The following is a 21,245-nucleotide window of genomic DNA, read 5'->3' on the forward strand; positions in this document are numbered from 1 at the left end:
GTTTGGGGTTGTTTGCCCAAACAACTCTAGGTAGAAAGACGAACTACATTAGGTGTCCTAAAAGGATGTATATGGAATTCCAAAAAAAGTATGCTTCGATGATAAAGAGACAGTATGTCACTGGGTGAACGATTTATGATCGAAGATAGGTAATGAATAGTGAAAGATATGAATGATGCCCTAAGTTGAAAGAAGGAATAATTAGAAGTATGCTCTCCAAGGATTCGCATCCTCGTGCCTACGTATTCTCATTATGCAATGAGAAAGTCAGAGCAATCGTAGTTCGGAACTACGAGAATAAAGATAGAGATATTTGTCTAAGCAACGGGGGCTCACAAGACAAACACATCTTCATGGGAGGATTGTAGTACTGGAGTGCAAGGAGTAGTATATCACTTTCTAGGGAATCAACAATTCGAGATCAAATAAGGATAGTATCTTGGATCCAAGTGAAGGATAGATTCTTAATCAAAGAGCAAGGTAGGCATTTACCAATACGTGGACTAGCAGGCCTCTGCTATAAGGTAAAGCAAAAAAGAAAGACTGAATTAAGTGTTTGAGGTTGTTCGCCCTAACAACTCTAGGTTGAAGAGATGGACTATCATTAGGACGTCCTAAAAGGATAGACAAGGAGTCCAAGGAGAAGTATGATTGATCTCAAAAAGATGGTATGATTGAATGAATGGAGAATGATCGATTAATAAATAGGATAGCTCGCGAAGAATTTGGTTTCTCCTTCCTACGTATCCTCATCGTGCAATGAGGAAATCAGAGCTTTCGTAGTTCAGCCCACTAGGGATGAAAACAAGATGATTGAAGAGGCAAGAGGAGATGATTGAATGGTTGAATGAAATGAGGGAAAGAGAGAGGAGAACCTTTGTTGTTGTTTCTTGTATTGATGATGAAGACCTTATCAATCGTTTGATTCTAATTGCACTAAAGTCTATGAATAGAGGTGAATACGATGAGCGCTGGGTCATACGTCTCATACCCAAAGATATTCAGAATTGGGGTAGAAAATAATCCAGTCCTACTCCTTCTCCAATACTTAAGGCTCGTATCGTACAACTTGATTCATGATTGATAAGTTGTTGGCGTAGTCTTTGCCTTGTTGTTTTTGCTTTGTAGTGAGAGACTTGTCAATCGTATGATTAGAGTTATACTAAGGTCTATGAATAGAGGTGAATACGATGAGCGTTGGGTGAACAGAGGAGGCCTCATATGAAGAAAAGTTCTCAATCCCGTTAACATCAACACCAAGTTTCTTCAGTAATTCTAGTTTTTTCCAACAATTCCAACAATCAATCAGTTCCTATTCAACAACAACAACATCAGTAATAACCGCAACATCGAGCCAACTACAACAACAACAATCATCAGCAAAATTTTGAGAGGAAGGTCTCTTTTGACCCTATTCCTATGACGTATGCAGAGTTGTACCCATCTTTGGTACTCAAGAATCTTATTCAGCCAAGGAACCCTCCGCAGATTCCTGAGCCACTGCCATGGTGGTTTAAGCCTGATCTTCATTGTGCTTTTCACCAGGGATCCCCTGGTCATGATATAGAGAATTGTTACCCTTTGCAATATGAAGTTCAAAAGCTTGTGAAGAGTGGTAAGGTGTCCTTCATGGACAGAGCACCAAATATGAAAGTCAATCTATTGCCTGCTTATGGTAACGCTTCTATCAACATGGTGGACAGTTGTCCAGGAAGTTTCAGAGTTTTTGATGTAAGGTGTATCTGTAGACCTCTGGTGGAGATGCATAGAACTCTGTGTTTGATTAGTGATTGTGAACATGACCATGATGGTTGTTTCATTTGCAATGTGAACCCCCATAGGTGTATGGTTGTAAAAAGGGATATCCATAAGTTGATGGATGAGATTGTAATCCAGATTCAACAGTCAAGGGATATGGGAGATGATGTGAACGTAATTGTGCTAGTGTTCAAGACCCCTGAGTGGGGAGTTATTCAATTCGATAGCAGTAACAGCTATAATGTCAACATATGGTGTCGCCGTTGGTAATACGGTTAGTAGGCCCTGTCCTCTATGCATCCGCTAAAGCTGTACCATATAAGTATAATGCCATAATGGTTGAAAATGGTCAAGAGGTTCCTCTACCGGTTGCAGACTCAGTAGTAAATATTGCGGATATTATAAAGGTGCCTTGTAGTGGTCAGGTGTTTAGTCCGATTTTTCCTAAGATTGTGGAAGATGTTTCTGTGGGGAAGAAGGTAGAGATTCCTGCAGTTAATTTGGTTAGTGCTCCAATGTGTCAGTCTGGTGAATCCAGCAAATTGAAGACTAACGATGATGATAAGGTGTTACGCCTGATAAAGAGAAATGAATTTATTGTTGTAGAGCATTTGCTTCAAACACCGTCAAATATTTATGTGTTGTCATTGCTGATGAATTCTGAGGCACACAGAAAAGCTTTGTAGAGGGTACTAGAACAAGCTTATGTGGAACACGATGTTACTGTGGATCAGTTTGACCATATTGTTGCCAACATCATTTCTTGTAACAATTTGAGCTTTTGTGATGAAGAACTTCCTGAGGAAGGCATGAATCACAATTTGGCATTACATATTTCGATGAATTGCAAGGAGGACACTCTGTCTAATGTGTTGGTTGATACTGGGTCATTGTTGAATGTATTTCCAAAGTCAACTCTATCAAGAATCTCTTATCAAGGCACCCTAATGAGGTTTAGCAACGTGGTTGTTAAAGCGTTTGACGGTTCTCGTAAAACTGTCATTGGAGAAGTGGACCTTTTGGTGAAGATAGGTCTGAGTGATTTCCAAATTACTTTCCAGGTAATGGATATCCACCCGGCCTATATCTTTTTATTGGTAAGGCCTTGGATTCATGAAGTTGGAGTTGTGACGTCTACTCTGCACCAAAAGCTGAAATTTGTGAAGAACGACAAGCTTGAAGAGAAGGCATTGTTGGTGAGCCATTTTTCATCTTTTACTTACGTTGATGCCGAGGGGGTAGTTGGAACAATGTTCCAAGCTTTTTCCATTGTTGATGAATTAAAGAAAGCCGGGTCACCCTGTTGTGCCTCAAAATTTGCCCTCCCTTTTTCCTAGTCTTCCATCCAACCATATGACTTGGGATCATTTGCATACACTCATAATTCATTCATATGCATCATTCCTTCACTAATGGATCACCATGGATTCAAAACCTTGGGCTTGTGAAGCTAGGGTTTATGTGGATATCAAGCTTCAAAATCATGGTTTGACTATCTCATCAAGCATAGGGATTGTCCAGCCAATCCTCAGGGGTCCTCAAAACCCTAATTCCTCAAGATATGATGATGCGATCTCATGGAGCTGCTCTGAATCTTGTCTTAACCATCAAAGCCCTAATGAGGGCTCATACATTGGAAGACTTATTGTTGAAACATATGATTGTGTTCAAAGGACTTGCTTGAGGGATAGGCCTCAAGGAAACCCTAATCAAGGAGATGACGAATCTGATGGATTTGGTGGCTTGAATTTTCATTTAGTAACATCCATAAGCCTAATGTCACCCACTTTTCACCTATTTTCATGTACATGGTCTAATATTAATTTTGTCTCCTTTGGGCATTGGTCTTGAATCCACCTTGGTCTCAATGTCCTATTGTTTGGTCTATCTGATTGCTGGTGCATCTATGGTCTTGGTCATCCAAACCACCAGTTCTTCTTGTGTCACAAGCCATTGTTCATCATGCCATTTTATTCATGGACATCCCATTCAAACCCTAGTATTATACCCTCATTTCATGGCCTTGTTAACATATGGTGTCAGCCAAGTCATGTCCTTTGTCACAGTCAAGCATTCAAGGCATAAAAAAAGAAAACAAAACCAATTTGAAAACCAATTTCAAACCATTTGTCAAGCCAGTTCAATCCATTTCACATCATTCTAAACCATCATACATGATTCTACACAATAAAGTACAAAATTTGACATTTTTGACCAATTGTTGACTTTGGTCAACAATTGACTTTTTGGTCAACTTTGACCAAAGTCAACCCCAAATCCAAAAACCCTAAAATTACCCATAATCATCAATTCAATGTCCATTTATAAGAAAAATACAAAGAAAGGTGAATTTTGACACAATTGTTGACTATGGTCAACCGTTGACTTTTTGGTCAACTTTGACCAAAGTCAACCTTCCCATTTTTGACCCTCTTAAACCTAATCTAATCCACTTTAGCCTTTACTCACCATCCAAGAGTCTTGTGTGATGAGTTTGACTTTGTATCTTCTTGGCCAAGTAACTTATCTCATGTTAACCTCATGTGCAACTTGTCTTGAATTGTCATTTTGGCTTGGCCCACCATTGGTTCTGCATTGCTAAGCAAGGTCCTGCAGCTACTACAACCAAGCATTACAACCACACTGGATATTGCACTTGCATTGGCCAAGGATGTTTGGGTTTGGTCGTGAGTGCACATGGACAACATCTTGTCACCAAATTCCTGTAGCAACCTTGATTTTGCCACAAGAGATAAGAAGTCAACAACCAATCCCAATTGATCAAGGGATAACTCATCCTTGATCAAATTCATTCATCTTTCTAGGTGATGATCCTTAAGGATTTTCAAACCACAAGATCCAATGAATTTGATCAAAGTTGAATCAATTTAACCTTGATCAACACCAAACAGAAGAAGAATCAATATAACAAGTCAAGAAGTCAATAGTATTTTTTTGGTATTTTTTAAATTAAAAGAAAATACAAATAAAAAATAAACAAACAAAGTTGAACCTCAAATTCAATTCAAAACAACTTCAATGAGTTCAATTAAATTCTCATAGGTTCAACATAGTCAAACAAACTTTGACTAATTTTTCTCACAAATTTTTAAAATCAAAAAGTAATTAAAACCAATTAAAAATAACCAAAAATAGCATAATATGAATTAAAATCTCAAATAATCTCAAAACAAATAAGAAATTGTTGAGACTATTTTTCATTGACTTATCATGATCCATAGATGCTATGAAAATATTTTTGTATTTTTTAAAAGTCAGAAAGTATTTTAAAATGGATTAAAATCATTAAAAACCAAATAATTCATGAAAAATATCAAATGAAGTCACAAAAATAATTAAAAATCATAATATGAAATTAGATTTTTCAAGAAAAATTTCAAAGTTGGTCTCATATTTTTCTTACTTCATATGAATTTTTAATGAATTATTGAAAATGGAAGGAATTAAAATAAAATAAAAATAAAATGAAATAAACGAAAAATGCTGAGCCACTAGATCCACTTCATTAATTGACGTGGAAATGGTGCACGACATGGATCTGAGGACACATGATACACTCAAGTCAACAACGCCACATGGTGAATTAAAACAAGTAATTAAAACGAACGCGTGAGATTAGATCGTGAGAGTGAGATCCAAAGGTTCTGGTTAACACACGTGGTGGTGGTGGTAGTGGAAACCACCGTCTTCTCTGATCAACCACACAAACTCCGGCCAGATTTGCAGGAAAATAAATCTCAATGAAAATGAAAAACAAGGACATGGAAATAAAGCTCTTGTGATGTAGATCATCACTGTACCATTGGATTTATTTCATTCTTCCTATATTGGGAGAAAGATGAAGGAGAAAATCATGGTGTCCACATAGATTGTTCATGAAATGGCAAATTGAATGCATCAAAAGCTTGCCTCAAGTATGAGGACTTCAGAGAACCACCAAAACACAAGAAAACTACATTGAATTATGAGTTTCAGATCCAAACAGTTTGAGTTGATACCTTCAAATTGGTGAGTTTCTGGCCACGAATTCTTCAAGCTTTTTGCTCCTCTTTGATCTCTGAGTGTAGGGAAGATGATTGGCTAAGGAATCTAGCTTTGAAACTCAGCTAATGTTACTGAATTTCAAGCTTGAAAATATGAAAAAATGGTGAATGATTCCTTTGGTGAGGGTGTGGTTTCAGTGCAACAGCATATGGGATCTCCAAAAGGTTGCTAAATGAAGGAGAAGAAGCCTCTATTTATAGTTGAATGCATCTGATCATCACACTTTGCTCATGTGCACGGGATTTGAAAATTTGAGTGCATGGGCCTTTGTGGACGTGTGAGAGGCCCATGAATGGCTGAAGAAGCTTACTGAGATCATATGGAAGGCATGTGGTCGTGCACTTGGAATGGAAACAGCTTGCATTTCAAGTTATAACATAAAATATTAAAAATGCACATAAATGAAAAGAAATTCGAATCTCCCAAATGGTAGATCCAAATGACCATTGTGAGTAATGGCTGGAAAGCTTTTGAAATAAGGAACAAAAGTCATGTTGGGAAAAAATCATTTGACATGTGCAAATTGATCAAAACTAGCTTGGAAAGTTCAAGTGTAAAACATGTTCAAATCATTTTGAAAAAGTCACCCAAAAATAAGCTTGGTTAAACCCCTCTATCCTCATGATAAAAGCTTCAAATAAGAAACTCTCCAACATCAAAGTTGTATATCTTTTCAAGGTGATAAATCTAGACTCAAAGTTTGCATCATTTGGATTTTCTATGACAAAGTTATGGGCATTTTAAGTTGGGTACTTTTTCAAATTCAATGAATTAGGTCCAAGATGGCCTATAATGTTTTGCAATATCACATGTACTTCCTTTAGGATTATGAAATTTTGTCCAACATAACATTTTAATTAGACATCTCAATATTTCCAATTCTTTTGGTATCACCTCAAAATCATAAATATTAAGGAAGTTGTGCCCTTGGCAAGTTGACCCAAAATTAGGGTTTCAGTCAAAATGACCTATAATGTTTTGGAATGAATGATGACCTTCCAAGCTTCAAATGGATTTTTGATGAACATTAAAGTTGTTCATATGGTTCTTAGGAACACTTTGGCTTTTGGGGTCATCTTCATTTGACAAACACATCAAATATTATAGCTCATTGAACCTCAGGTTAGTTAGATGACTTGACTTGTCAACTTTCCAAAGTCAAACTTCCAATCTTGATGAATAAATGATTGAGGGGCCTCAAATAGGCTCATATATGAATAAAAATGATAAATGAAAGAACTTACCTTGATTAAATTTGATCATAGGTTGAGATTGCTTCATGGGCAAGACACAGTCAAAGCACGGTGAAATTAGGGTTTCCTTGGGAAACAATCTTCAAGCCCTTTGGGTTATCTTGATCAAATTGGAAAATTGAGATAATTGGGAGACATATATGATGATTAGTAAATTTGTGGACCATTTTCATGCTTTTTTTCATCTTCATCTAGCCATTGCATTGGGCTTAGGAGTCTCCTAGGAGCATTGTGGAGCACATGATCACTTAAGCTTCAAAACAAAAAGAGTTAGTGACATATTTTTGTGCTTTTGGTTAGTAATCAAACAATAAAATCAATAAAATACAATACAAGCATGCTTGGTGATCTCAAACCACTCAAACAAGTCCCAACCCTAGGGTTAAGGAGCCAAACATGTTATGATCCTTGAGGCAATGCACTTGTGCAATAACATGATGCCATGAGGGATCTTAGGGTCAAAATTAGGGTCTTATAGATGCCCCTATTTAAGGTCATTCTAGCCGGAGATATGAAGGTTAAAATCTTCGTCTCGACGAGATAGGATGAGCTTAAATAATAGCAAAGAGACGAATTTTGGTCCCTAAGAGACCTCATGATGCAAATGTATGTATGCAAAATAAAAATATTCATGGTGAATAATTGCCACAAAGGGAAAGAAATCGGGAGAAAATGAAGATCCATAGGAGTAACACACTCACTAGGGAGACAGAGACTCTGGGGGAAATAAGGTAAAAGTGCGTGAGCAGGTCACGACTTGAAAACTTGCTGGGACACACGAAGGGATTCCACGAAAATAAATCGATGGAAAGACTTGAGCTGGCGCAAAGATGCATATATTGGGGAATATGCCAATACAGCGAAACTATCCACAAAGGATACATCGGATAAAAAATTCAGACTCAGACGGGGATGTCCACAAAGGACTCAGCTGAGGAAGAAACAACAAAATATTACCGGTTAGTGGGTAATAAACTCAAAGAGAGACATGTTATCAAAACACCGGTTACTGGGTGAGAGAACAACACGCTCAAGGAGAAAGAATCTCTAAGACCGGTATAAGGGTGAAAGATATCAATCGTCCGAAACATCTGAGGAGGACCCAAAAGGCACATCTTAACTCCGGAAAATATGACTCCATAGGGGATAAAAAGTCATAATAGGGAGCAGAAGGAAGGAACACCAGTGATTCCGGTTACTGGGTATATAATAGGTAACCAACCAGGCGTGAATTGGGAATGTATCCAAGACACTCATCATCTGAAAGGAGGGCTGAAAAAGCAAACTTGACTTACAATATGGACATTCGATTCCACAAGGAAATATGAATCTTACTCGACTGGGGAAGAAAAAAGACTTCGACTGAAGAGCGCATGAGATATATTATTTGCTACCGTTATATGGGTAAAAACATAGATAACATACTCGCATAGAAGATTATCCACAACCGGTTACTAGGTTAAAAAAGGATAAATCGACCGAAAAGAAAGGACATCGGGATACCGGTTACTAGGTATAAAATGATGACCAATCAGAAGGAGAAACAACCATTACCAAACAAGGGTAAATGAAAGATGACTTGCTAGGGACAAATTGCTCGACAACAGCAATTATCCAAGAGATATATCACCGGTTACTGGATGGTATACTCAGAAACGAAGGAATATCAATACCGAGTACTGGGTAGAGATAACCAACAAAGAGGGGATTACATCTACTGGTTATTGGGTAGAAACCCACAGAAAATAGGACTTACAACTACCGGTTACTGGGTAGAAGGCCACAGAAAATAGGACTTACAACTATCGGTTACTGGGTAGAAGGCCACAAAATCCGCTGGGGAGAGGATGAACAATTACTGGTTACTGAGCAATTGAACAACCGAACCACAGGGAACTGTATGGGATACCAAGAAAGGAATCAATCTAGGAACAACCTAGAAAGACATAATCAAACAAGACTCCACCCGATGAGGATATAACTCAAGGGAGTAATTCCATCCCGATACACAATTGGGGAGGAAACTGAAACAATAATCATCCACGGGGACAATAACTCAGTGGGGAATAAAGAAGAAAAGATAAACACTTTCTGCCTATGGGGCTGACTCTATATGGAGAGATCAGACACAATCATCTGCTTGGGGAAGAACATTTCACCAATAACAGGAGATAACAAGCGAAGGTATATGGCAAAGAATGCATCATGAATATCTGAATTCTATGATTATGCATGTATATACATGATTTGTGTATAATTAATGCTGACAATCAGACATATCTAACACAAACAAGTCCAAGAAGCACGAACAAACACTCGGCAAACGTCTCGACAAGAAGGGCGAGGCCTAATGGAGAACTCAACTTGGGCATAACCCGAGAAGGATAAAAATAAATCATCGGGGATATCAAACCCTATCCCAAAGCTAGACTCACTAAGGATACAAAGAAGATGTATTCAAGAGCAGCGAAAGAAGATAATCAAACAGAGAACTCAACTCTGATGGGGATCATCTCTGGAATAAGAATAAACGAGGGAAGACTTTAACCATAGCTGGGGATAGGCAAGGTCAAAGCTTCCAACTGCAAGAAATACCATTCTGCACAAGAGAAGTCTTCCAGGAGCAAACAACCCTGACACAAGGAAGATGCAGAAAACTTGTCGAGGAGTTTCCATCAACTCTCTTGGGGACAGGTAGTTAGAATAACAATAAGATCCGCCGGAGAAGAACTTTACTGGGGAAGCTTATTAAGAAAAAAATAATAGAACTCTGTGGGGAACAACCACCAATCAGATGTACATCAATCGAAACAACTCCCTTTTATCTGCCAGAGAGGAAACTCTGCAAAGGGGAAAATAGCATTTTGCTCCACTGGGGAAGGAAATAAACATTTTCCCCACCAGCTCTTAATGCTAGAAGAAATATTCAGTCCACCGAGACACTCATTTTTGCCTAAGCCGCCCTTTCGGGTTTTCAACTTAGCGAGCTATTCTGTTTTTATTTTTTAGGCGAAGTATTTCTTGACTGCATCTGAATTCACAAGACGAGTGAAATCCTCCCCATCCATAGTTGTGAGCAATAGAGCACCACCTAAAAAGGCTCTCTTAACAACGTATGGACCTTCATAGTTTGGAGTCCACTTTCCCATAGAATCGGGCGTGAAAGACAGGACTTTCTTTAGTACGAGGTCACCTTCTCGGAACACACGAGGCTTGACCTTCTTATCAAAGGATTTCTTCATCATTTGTTGATATAACTGGCCATGACACATGGCAGTCAATCTCTTTTCTTCAATCAAATTCAGTTGGTCATAACGACTCTGAACCCATTCAGCCTCAGTTAACTTGGCTTCCATCAAGACTCTCATTGATGGGATCTCGACCTCTACGGGGAGCACAACCTCCATGCCATATACAAGGGAGAAAGGAGTTTCCTCTGTTGAAGTGCGGACGGATGTACGATAGCCATGCAAAGCAAATGGCAGCATCTCATGCCAATCTTTGTACGTAATGACCATCGTTTGAATAATCTTCTTGATGTTCTTGTTAGCAGCTTCAACAACCCTATTCATCTTGGGTCGATAGGGATAAGAATTATGATATGCAATCTTGAACTCGCTACACAGCTCTTTCATCATCTTATTGTTCAAGTTAAATCCATTATCAGTAATGATCTTGTTTGACACACCATATCGGCATATGAGTTGGTTCTTGATAAACCTCATAACCACTTGCCTGGTCACATTTGCATACGATGCCACTTCAACCCACGTGGTGAAGTAATCAATGGCTACGAGAATAAAACGGTGACCGTTTGACGCCTTAGGCGCAACCATGCCATTCATGTCAATTCCCCACATGGAGAAAGGCCATGGTGAGGAAATAACATTCAGAAGTGTTGGGGGAATATGAATCTTATCTGCGTAAATCTGACACTTGTGGCATTTCTTTATGTATTTGCAGCAATCAGACTCCATTGTCAGCCAATAATAGCCTGCTCTCAACATCTTTTTCGCCATGGCATGTCTATTGGAATGAGTACCAACTGAACCCTCATGGACTTCAGTCATCAACAGGCCTGCTTCGTGTCTATCCACGCATCTTAGCAGAACCATGTCAAAATTCCTCTTGTAAAGCACAACACCATCAAGGTAGAAACTGCCAGATAATCTCCTCAAGGTATTCTTATCTTTAACAGATGCCCCAGGTGGGTAAGTCTGACTTTGGAGAAAACACTTGATATCATAATACCATGGCTTATCATCTTTCACCTCTTCAACTGTAAACACATGAGCTGGTCTATCCAAGCGCATCACGGTAATCTTTGGGACTTCATTCCAATAATTGACAACAATCATTGAAGCAAGTTTAGCGAGAGCATCCGCCATCTGATTCTCATCTCGAGGAATATGATGGAAGTCAACTTTTGTAAAGAAAGTTGAAATCCTCCTTGCATAATCTCTATATGGGACGAGGCCAGGCTGATTCGTTTCCCATTCACCCTTAATCTGATTAACAACCAGGGCCGAATCGCCATAAACATCAAGATGTTTGATCCTAAGATCAACATATTCTTCCAAACCCATAATACAGGCCTCATACTCCGCCATATTATTCGTGCATTTGAAAGTTAGCCTTGTTGTAAAAGGAAAATATGTGCCTTGAGGAGTAATAATTACTGCCCCAATACCATTTCCATACTGATTGACAGCGCCATCGAACACCATACCCCATCGGGAACCAGGCTTTGGCCCTTCATCGAGCGTAGGTTCATCACAATCTTTCATTTTCAAATACAGAATCTCCTCACCAGGGAAGTCGTATTGTACGAACTGATAATCTTCAATTAGTTGATGCGCCAAATGGTCAGCCAAGATACTACCTTTAATAGCTTTTTGAGCTCGATATTCAATATCATACTTAGATAACAGCATCTGCCAACGGGAAATTCTCCTAGTTAAAGCAGGCTTCTCAAAGATATACTTGATCGGATCCATTTTGGATATCAACCAAGTTGTATGATTCAACATATACTGGCGTAAATGCTTAGAATCCCAAGCCAAAGCATAACATGTCTTCTCAAGCATTGAGTACCGAGGCTCACAGTCGGTGAACTTCTTACTCAAGTAGTATATTGCATATTCTTTCTTTCCTGATTCATTTTGCTGACCAAGGACACAACCCATGGAATCATCAAGCACAGTCAGGTACATAATCAATGGTCTCCCTTCAACAGGCGGAGATAAAATCGGAGGCTCGGACAGGTACTCTTTGATACTGTCAAAGGCTTTTTGGAAATCCTCGGTCAAATCATGACGCTGATCTTTCTGGAGGAGCTTGAATATAGGCGCACATGTGGCAGTCATGTGGGATATAAATCTCGAAATGTAATTCAAGCGGCCAAGAAAACCTCGGACTTGCTTCTCAGTTTTGGGCGCATGCATCTCTTGTAGTGCTTTGACCTTGGTAGGATCAACTTCAATACCTCTCTCGCTGACAATAAAGCCCAATAACTTGCCGGAACGGACCCCAAATGTACACTTGTTCGGATTCAAGTGGAGCTTTTACTTCCTCAAACGCTGGAAAAGCTTCAATAAGTGTTCTACATGTTCAACTTCCGTTTTCGACTTTGCAATCATATCGTCGACATACACCTCGATCTCCCTGTGCATCATGTCATGAAACAAGGTAGTCATAGCACGTTGATACGTGGCTCCGGCGTTCTTCAAACCGAAGGGCATCACTCGATAACAGAATGTTCCCCAAGGTGTGATGAATGTTGTCTTCTCCATATCCTCGGGTGCCATTTTAATATGATTATAACTAGAAAATCCATCCATAAATGAAAAGACATTGAATTGAGCCGTATTGTCTACCAACATATCAATGTGTGGTAGAGGAAAATCATCTTTTGGGCTAGCTTTATTCAAGTCACGGTAATCCACACACATTCGGACTTTTCCGTCTTTTTTAGGTACAAACACAATATTGGCCACCCATTGAGGATATGTAGAAGTCACAAGAAACCCCGCATCAATTTGCTTCTGAACTTCTTCTTTAATCTTTACTGCCATATCAGGATGAGTTCTTCTAAGCTTTTGCTTCACAAGCACACACTCAGACTTCAACGGCAAGAAATGTTGCACAATATCGGTATCTAGACCAGGCATGTCTTCATACGACCAGTCAAAGATGTCGACATATTCTCGTAGCAACTCAATCAACCCCTTCTTAACAGACTCTTCAAGGAGTGCCCTAATCTTCACCTCACGAACGCAGTCTTCATACCCCAAGTTGATCGTTTCCAGATTCTCAAGATGTGGCTGAATGATCTTCTCCTCGTACTCAAGCAGACGGGTAATCTCATCAGGAATCTCTTCAACATCATCTTCTTCTGCCTCAAATACAGGGAACTCAAAGTTGGGAGATGGTGTTGGATCATTATGTTCAATGGGTTTGATCAACCTGCATAATGATTTTGAGTATAAAAGAGATTTCAGAATTCAAACAAGGAAAATCATTATGCAGATGAAAAAAATTGATTTTATTCTCTTTTTAGGGTTTTATGGTGATCACCAATTTCATGCAAAAAGCAAAAAATGAAAAATAATTTAAGAAAACAAACATTTAACATGCGATTATTTAATGAATATAATTGTATTAATCAATTATGCCAACAATGTCTTCATTTCTCCCTTTGGCATGGGAGAAGGGTTTTAAACAGGAATGAACATATTACGTTGACTTATGGATAACCGTTGGAACATCAACAACGACCCAATTATTGCAGATCCTGCCAGGTATGACAAAGTTGCCGAGGCCTTCCTCTTCATCTTCTTCAATGATGGCAGCAACTCCTTCTTCTCCATCGGTGTGGATGAAACCTCCGCTCTGAAACAACCCAAGATCATTAGAAACACCGGAAGAATACCCTATACCAGCCCGAGATTTATTATCTTCCATCTTTATCATTTTCCCCAAACCATTAGTTACGCCATGCTTGATGGCCAACTTTGCATCTTTGTAGGAGACAAATGAAGAAAGTCCTTTCCTAGAAGGCTCAACAATAGATAAGGCTTGGAATGGAGTTCCAACCTCATCCTCAGTATCGATGTAGGAAAAGGAAGATAAATGGCTGATCAAGAAAGCCTTCTCTCCCCTATCACCACCAACTTCTTGTTCTTGACGAACTTCAACTTTTGGTGTAGGGTGGATGTCACGGCGCCTGCCTCGTGAATCCATGGTCTACCAAGTAAACAGCTGTACAACAGATGTATGTCCATAACTTGGAAAGTGATATGAAAATCACTAGGTCCAATCTTGATCGGGAGGTCTAATTCACCGATCACAGTCTTGCGCGATCCATCAAAAGCTTTTACTACTACTCCACTCTGCCTCATGGGAGGCCCCTGATATGAAAGTTTGGCGAGAGTGGACTTTGGCAATACGTTAAGTGATGACTCTGTGTCCACCAACACATTGGACATGGCATCATCTTTGCAGTTCATAGAGATATGTAAGGCCAAATTATGGCCTTTTCCCTCCTCGGGAAGATCATCATCACAAAAGATCAAATTGTTGCAGGCCGTTATATTTGCAACAATGCTATCAAACTGTTCAATCGTGACATCCTGATCCACATATGCCACGTCCAACACCCTTTGCAACGCTTCACGGTGTGGCTCTTAATTCATCAACAAAGATAGGACATATATCTTTGATGGAGTTTGAAGCAACTGCTCCACAATGTTGTACTCGCTCCTCTTGATGAGTCTTAGCATCTCATCACCATCCTCTCTCAATATGCTAGACTGGCCAACTAGGATAGGAGCTTTATAAGTTTTGACAACAACAGGGTCAACACCCTTCACAACAGGAATAGAATGATTTGAAGAAGAAGTCCCCACGGTACCGACAAAACTAACAACATCTCTCTTCACGACGTTTTCATGGGATTTCGGCTGAGCCGAGAAAACACGACCACTACGGGTCACTCTACTAACATCAAATATGCTTACAACAGAGGTTGAGGGCAACAACACCTCCTTCCCATCTTCAAGCATAATAGCATTGTAACGGTACGGGACCGCTTTATCTGACACATACAGGACAGGGCCCGCTGGCTTTATCACAAGAGTTGGCACCATCTTCCTTTTGCTGCCATCATACTTGATGACAACAGGATTAGGAATATTGAACACATGGGTAATAACATCGACTTCATCCTCATCACGATTTTGAAGTATCTCAATCATCCCTTGGTCTAGCATCTCTTGGATGTCCCTTCTTATCTTGCGGCATCCTCTTTCATTGATAGTGCACACATGGCACTTATCGTGATCGTGCTCATAGTGATTGTGCTCAAACAACAACTTATGCATCTCTACTAGGGTCTGCCTTATATCATTCACATAAAGGACTTTATACTTGCCAGGGAAACCCTGGACCATATTGACAGCCGCCTTCCCATGCTCGGGCAATGGGTTCTTCTTAACATTCGGGCCTACATCCTCAAAGAATAATATCCCACTCCTCACAAGGTCTTGCACCTTGGTTTTCAACGGAAAGCAGTTCTCCACATCATGTTCGGGCGCACCGGAATGATACACACAATGAAGTTCAGGCTTGTACCACCATTGAGGATCGGCTGGCACAGCAGGAGGATCACATGGAGTTATCAACTTCCTATCAATTAAGGAAGGGTACAGTTCAGCGTAGGTCATAGGGATCGGGTCAAAAGTCACCCTCTTCCTCTCATAATTGTTGGTGCTGTTGTTGTTATTGTTGCTACGAGGCTGGTAAGCCTATTGTTATTGACGAGATTGTTGTTGTGGTTGTTGAGCTTCTCTGAAAGCAGGTGCTATATGAGCCACCTGGTGTTGGTTGACAGTTGGTCGAGCTTCCTTCCTCCTCACAGAGGGTCTTCTTTTACTATGGGAAGAAATAGCATGAGTCTCCCCTTCCTTCTTTCTGAAAAATCCTCCATATTTCTTTGCCGAAGAATTATCATCACGGGACAAACGTCCTTCATGGACTCCCTCTTCTAGCCTCATCCCCATATTTACCATTTCGGTAAAGTCCGAGGGAGCACTAGCAATCATACGTTCATAATAGAAAGAGCTCAAAGTCTTCAAAAAGATCTTGGTCATCTCCTTCTCTTCCAATGGTGGCACTATCTGAGCTGCCAATTCCCTCCACCTCTGGGCATATTCCTTGAAGGTTTCCTTATCTTTTTGGGACATCGCTCTTAGTTGATCTCTGTTCGGAGCCATATCCACGTTGTATTTGTACTACTTTACGAAAGCCTCACCGAGGTCATTGAAAGTGCGTACAGAGCCACAATCAAGACCCATATACCATTTCAAAGCAGCGCCAGACAGGCTATCTTGAAAATAATGGATGAGTAGTTGATCATTGTCGGTATGCATAGACATTTTTCTAGTATACATGACCAAATGGCTGAGCGGACAACTATTCCCCTTGTATTTTTCAAAGTCAGGGACCTTGAATTTCACCAGAATATTCACATATGGGACCAAACAGAGCTTAGAGGCACTTTTCCCAAACAAGTCTTTCCCTCGGAGGGCCTTCATTTCCTTCCTCAAGTTAGAGAACTGGTCTCTCATCTCGTCTAACTTGTCATACACATCCGGGTTCTCAAAGGCCTCGGAATGGTGGATATTCTCGTCAACACGGACTTGAGGAATGGGAGCTGGAGTAGGAACAGAATTAACCACCAGGGATGGCACCATAGGGACCGGGCTAGAGGCCGACTGAACTTGCGCTTGCGGATGATGTCCTTTGAGCATGAAATTATGGGGCATCCCCCAAGGGTAACCGGAAGGCATGACATTGGCTGATCCCATAGCAGGGGCTGGTATAGAGGTAGGAGCTACCTCAGGCACTTGATTGGACGCGAATGCTTGCACATTTACAACTTGCTTATGAGCTTGAAGCAGGGACTTCCCCAGAGCAGATAATCGCCTGACTTCCTCTTTGAGTTCTCCGTTCTTGTTCTCTAGTTGTTCAGCCATTTCTTTGACGTTTGCGCGAGTGTGGTACAAATGCGTCAGCTTGTCTTCAAAATAAATGAAGAGCAAAGAGTTAGACCACTGTATCAAGAGCTCGGAACCAAAACCTGCTTATGCATCTGATGCATGCAATGCTCATGCATATGTTTTTATTTTTTTTATCGAAGGAACTTTATAAGGATCTATTTGCAAATATTTTGAAAATATTGAACTTTTTGAGACATATGTGGAATACTCATAGCAATATAATATTTGGAAACTTTTTATACCAAAGAAGTAGTACAGTCTCGGTAACCAAATATAATACAAGATAAAAGGAGAATAAACATCCTATGGAGCCTTATAAGCAGTCGTCTAAAGCCTTCGAGATCGGAAGATACGTCACACGAGGCCTCTTCACCTCTCTCTCATAAGCTGCTTCCATGTCGGCCTTCTCCTTGGAGAGCTGATCGTATCTCTTCTTCCAAAACCTAGACGAGTGAGGTAGGAGAGAAGTAACCATATCATTGGGCTCATCAATAACCTAATGCTCTAGAAACTCGATCATTGCATCCTTATCCTTGAGCTGCTGAAGAAGCTCCTCACACTCACGAACCCAAGCACGCGAACAGTCTTCGTCTCTCAACTCCTCTACTCCTTGATTAGGGAGGGTTGAAGGCCTAACCATAACCATAGGGGTAGGTCTCGGATACTCATACGACATGCAGTACTCGAGGGCTCTCTTCCTTACCCAAGAGGTGTAAGGCTCCAAAGCAACACAATTCCTCGGACCAAGCTCATTCCTCCCTTTCCTATGAACCTTGCGCCAGGCGTGGACCATCCTATCCTTCAGGTTTTGGGGATCTTTACCCTCTTGAAAGAATAAGCCTTCCAACAAAATGTTGTTAGGTTTATCCTTTAAGGGGAACCCAAGCTGACGGCGAGCCAAAGCAGGGTTGTAGTTAATTTCACCACATGTACCAAGAAGAGGTACATTGGAGAACTCAGCACAAGAATCAATAATCTTAATGCCATCATAAACACGATTATACCAAGAGATATCATCATTAGTGAGAGACATAAGTCTCGTGGACCACCGTAGACATCCCTTGTTCTCCTTGAAGGCAAGCGTCTGAGGCAAGTGCGAAATAAACCACTTGTACAACAGAGGCAGACAACATACAATGGAACCACCACCCTTTGCATTCCTCATACGAAAAGAGAAATAAGTGTCACCCAACAGAGTCAGAACGGGATTAAGAGAAGAGAAAATCCTAATAACGTTCACATCCACGAAGTTGTCGATGTTGGGAAATAACACTAGCCCATAGATGAGGAGTACAAATATGGCTTCAAAAGCTTCCTTACTCATGGCCTTCCCAAAGAAGGTAGCTTTGGCAATCAGAAAATCAGACGGGAGAGCGTGACTTCCACCCTTGGTATTCATATTGGCAACAATGTCAGATACCTCCACATGAAGCATGTCAGCAATCTCTTGAGAAGACGGAATCTGCTCCAAACCACTGAACGACAATTGGTCAAGAATAGGTATACCCACATGATAAGAGTACTCCTCCAAAGTAGGCAAAAGCTGGAAATCCGGAAAAGTGAAGCACCGATATAGAAAATCGTAGAACTGCACCAACACACTCATCAGACCCTCATCCACCTTGGTAGAGAGAATAGCTAGAAGCTTCCCATGGCGAGCTTTGAACTCCAAGGGCTCTAATACATAATATGTCAGACGCCTTAACTCTCTCAAGTCGGGTTGTCTGAAACTGTACTTCTTCGTATTCCTTCTTTGCTTATCCATGTCTGAGAATTTGCAAATAGACCTTTTAAGTTCCTTGTAAAATCTTATTGTCGATGACATGAATGCGGATGAATGCATGGATGGTTCAAGTCATCGTCAATATCAATCATCCATTTTGGTGGATTATGGTTTACACCTTATCAACACCCAAGTTCCATTTATTTTGAGGATATACGAGAACGGATCGACCGCGAATCACGGGTTTGTTGTGAGTCACGAGCATGGATTCTCGGTTAAGAACCACCCAAGAGGAGTGTACTGCGGTTTAAACCTGACAATCATGTTCTAAAAGGTCCCCATAGTCATCATCCCATCTTTCGAATATTTTTATCGGATAAAACGACTACTCGTCCTCCAAAAATATTCTCAAGAGGGACTCTTATGAGTGTAGTATCACGTAACAATCGCATCAAGTCTTACACTTGAACGACCTTCGCACTACGTCCTAAAATAGGCCAATATGGGCTAGGTATCTAAGGTCCTTGGTTTCTAGGCTTCATATTGGAGAGAGTAATGCCTAACCACGACTACTCGTGTAACATTAGTGATCCCAATAGAACCTCCACCAAGTGAATGGACTTGCAAGTGAACTTGTTAAGGACTAACTCCACATAAGTCAACAAGACTATGCCATTCTCCTATCATAAGTGCACTCGAGTTCGGGTATAGAACTCATCTCACAAGAAACCACCAAGCATACAAGCAATTAATATATCAAGCAGTTCATACATTACAAACAATACATTCATCCCAAATTTGCACAAAAATATGCCACAAATAAATATAAACATACAACACATACAAGCAAAAAGTAGGTTAAACCCACGGGGCTTGATGGGGTTCCCCAGCAGAGTCGCCACTTTTCTGTAGCGGGGTTTTCGTTACCTTTAGGTTTATTGACTAAACCAAAAGTCAACATACAATTCGAGTTGCCACCGCACTTTTATTTGTCCAAAGGAAAGGCGAAAAAGCGAACAAAAGCCAAGTAAGAAGTTTTTCAAATCAAAAACTAATAAAAATATCAGAGATCTAGGTAAGGGGGTTGATTATGAAATGGGAAGGTTTTACGCACCCAAAACATCCTTAGTACTCTAAGGGAACCCTTTTTGCAAATATGTATTGTAGGTTGGTATTTGTGAAAAGATTTGTGCAAAAAGATTGGAGGGATGAGAAGAGAATAGATTATATTTACAAGTTTTGTTGTTTGAATGGATGAACCCATTGCCTACGTACCATCACATAGGAGGATCAAAACCTCATAGTTCGTGGTAAAAATTTCAAAGATTGGTGAATTGATTTTAATCAAAAGCCTTAAGGTCTTTTGTTATCAAAGGGAGAAAACTCAACCTAAACCAACAATCCACCATGTGAGGAAGGCTTCAACATGCTAGTGAGGGGTTAACCCTATAATAAGCATGAAAGACTTATAATCCAACACTAAGGATGAGGTGAGATTTACATCAACCACTATGATAACTCAAACCTATGACTAATATTTTTGAAAAACGTTTTAACAAGTGGCCATTGGAACCATAAAAACAACTTGAAATGGGTTATATTTACAAGTTAAATTTATTTACAAAAATGAGGTCAAAGTTGGATTAAAGTTTATTTATAATGAGTACTTATGAAAAGAGTTTTGAAAAGTCAAAGGCCTAAGGCCTAGGTTTCTAATTTGAAATAAAGTCAAAGTTTCGAAAATGATTTTTGGCTTGGTTAGAGTGGGGAGAAGAGAGAAGGGCTATTCCTAAAGCATACAAAGATAAGAGAGGAAAGATAACCTTTGGAGTTCCTTTTCGTGGAGTCATCGAGATGACTCAAGATGCTCATTTCCTTTGGATTTAGCACACAAAACAAGCAATCAATGATTTGAATTCAAGCTCCTAGGATCTCCATTTGGCTTGGCTCTAAACTTGGCTACTCATGACAATGTCCTCTTTTCACAATCTTAAGATGAGATTCCTATCACACAAAAGCACACATCAAAAAGGCTCACAACATAATAAAGGGAATGTACAAAGAATAAGTTTGAGGAGAAGTCCTTTGAGGTCAACTTTGAATTTTAGCATGTTAGACGGTGTGGCTAGTGATCGAGAGGGGGGGTGAATAGATCACCTCTTTGAAATTTAACGGATTTGAAATTTTATCAGAGTTTTCAAAGTTGGCGGAAAAATCAGTCCCGAATCGACTTCTGTCTATTCTGAACCGCTACTAGAAAGCCGGACAGACAAGTTTAATTGCTGGATTTTAATGAGAATGACAGAAGCAATTCACACCAGAATTTTAACTAATTGAATGCACTTATCATTAAAGTCTATTTCCAATGAATAAAATCTAGCTAACCGT

The 21,245-nt window shown here is 40.0% G+C and overlaps 1 protein-coding gene across 1 annotated transcript; it reads right to left on the bottom strand.

Annotated features, from left to right (window-relative positions):
- Nucleotides 1–16,366: 16,366 nt before the first annotated feature.
- LOC127137700 (uncharacterized) lies at nucleotides 16,367–17,110 on the bottom strand. The gene has a single exon (XM_051064134.1). It carries the CDS (start codon nucleotides 17,108–17,110, stop codon nucleotides 16,367–16,369), a length of 744 nt encoding a protein of 247 aa, XP_050920091.1.
- Nucleotides 17,111–21,245: the final 4,135 nt, after the last annotated feature.

This window comes from Lathyrus oleraceus, chromosome 4 (genome assembly GCF_024323335.1).
Source record: "Lathyrus oleraceus cultivar Zhongwan6 chromosome 4, CAAS_Psat_ZW6_1.0, whole genome shotgun sequence".
In the NCBI taxonomy this organism is placed as follows: Eukaryota; Viridiplantae; Streptophyta; class Magnoliopsida; order Fabales; family Fabaceae; genus Lathyrus; species Lathyrus oleraceus.

Coding starts and splice junctions, on each gene's coding strand:
- LOC127137700 (XM_051064134.1), bottom strand. CDS start 17,110: ATGGCTGAACAACTAGAGAACAAGAACGGAGAACTCAAAGAGGAAGTC.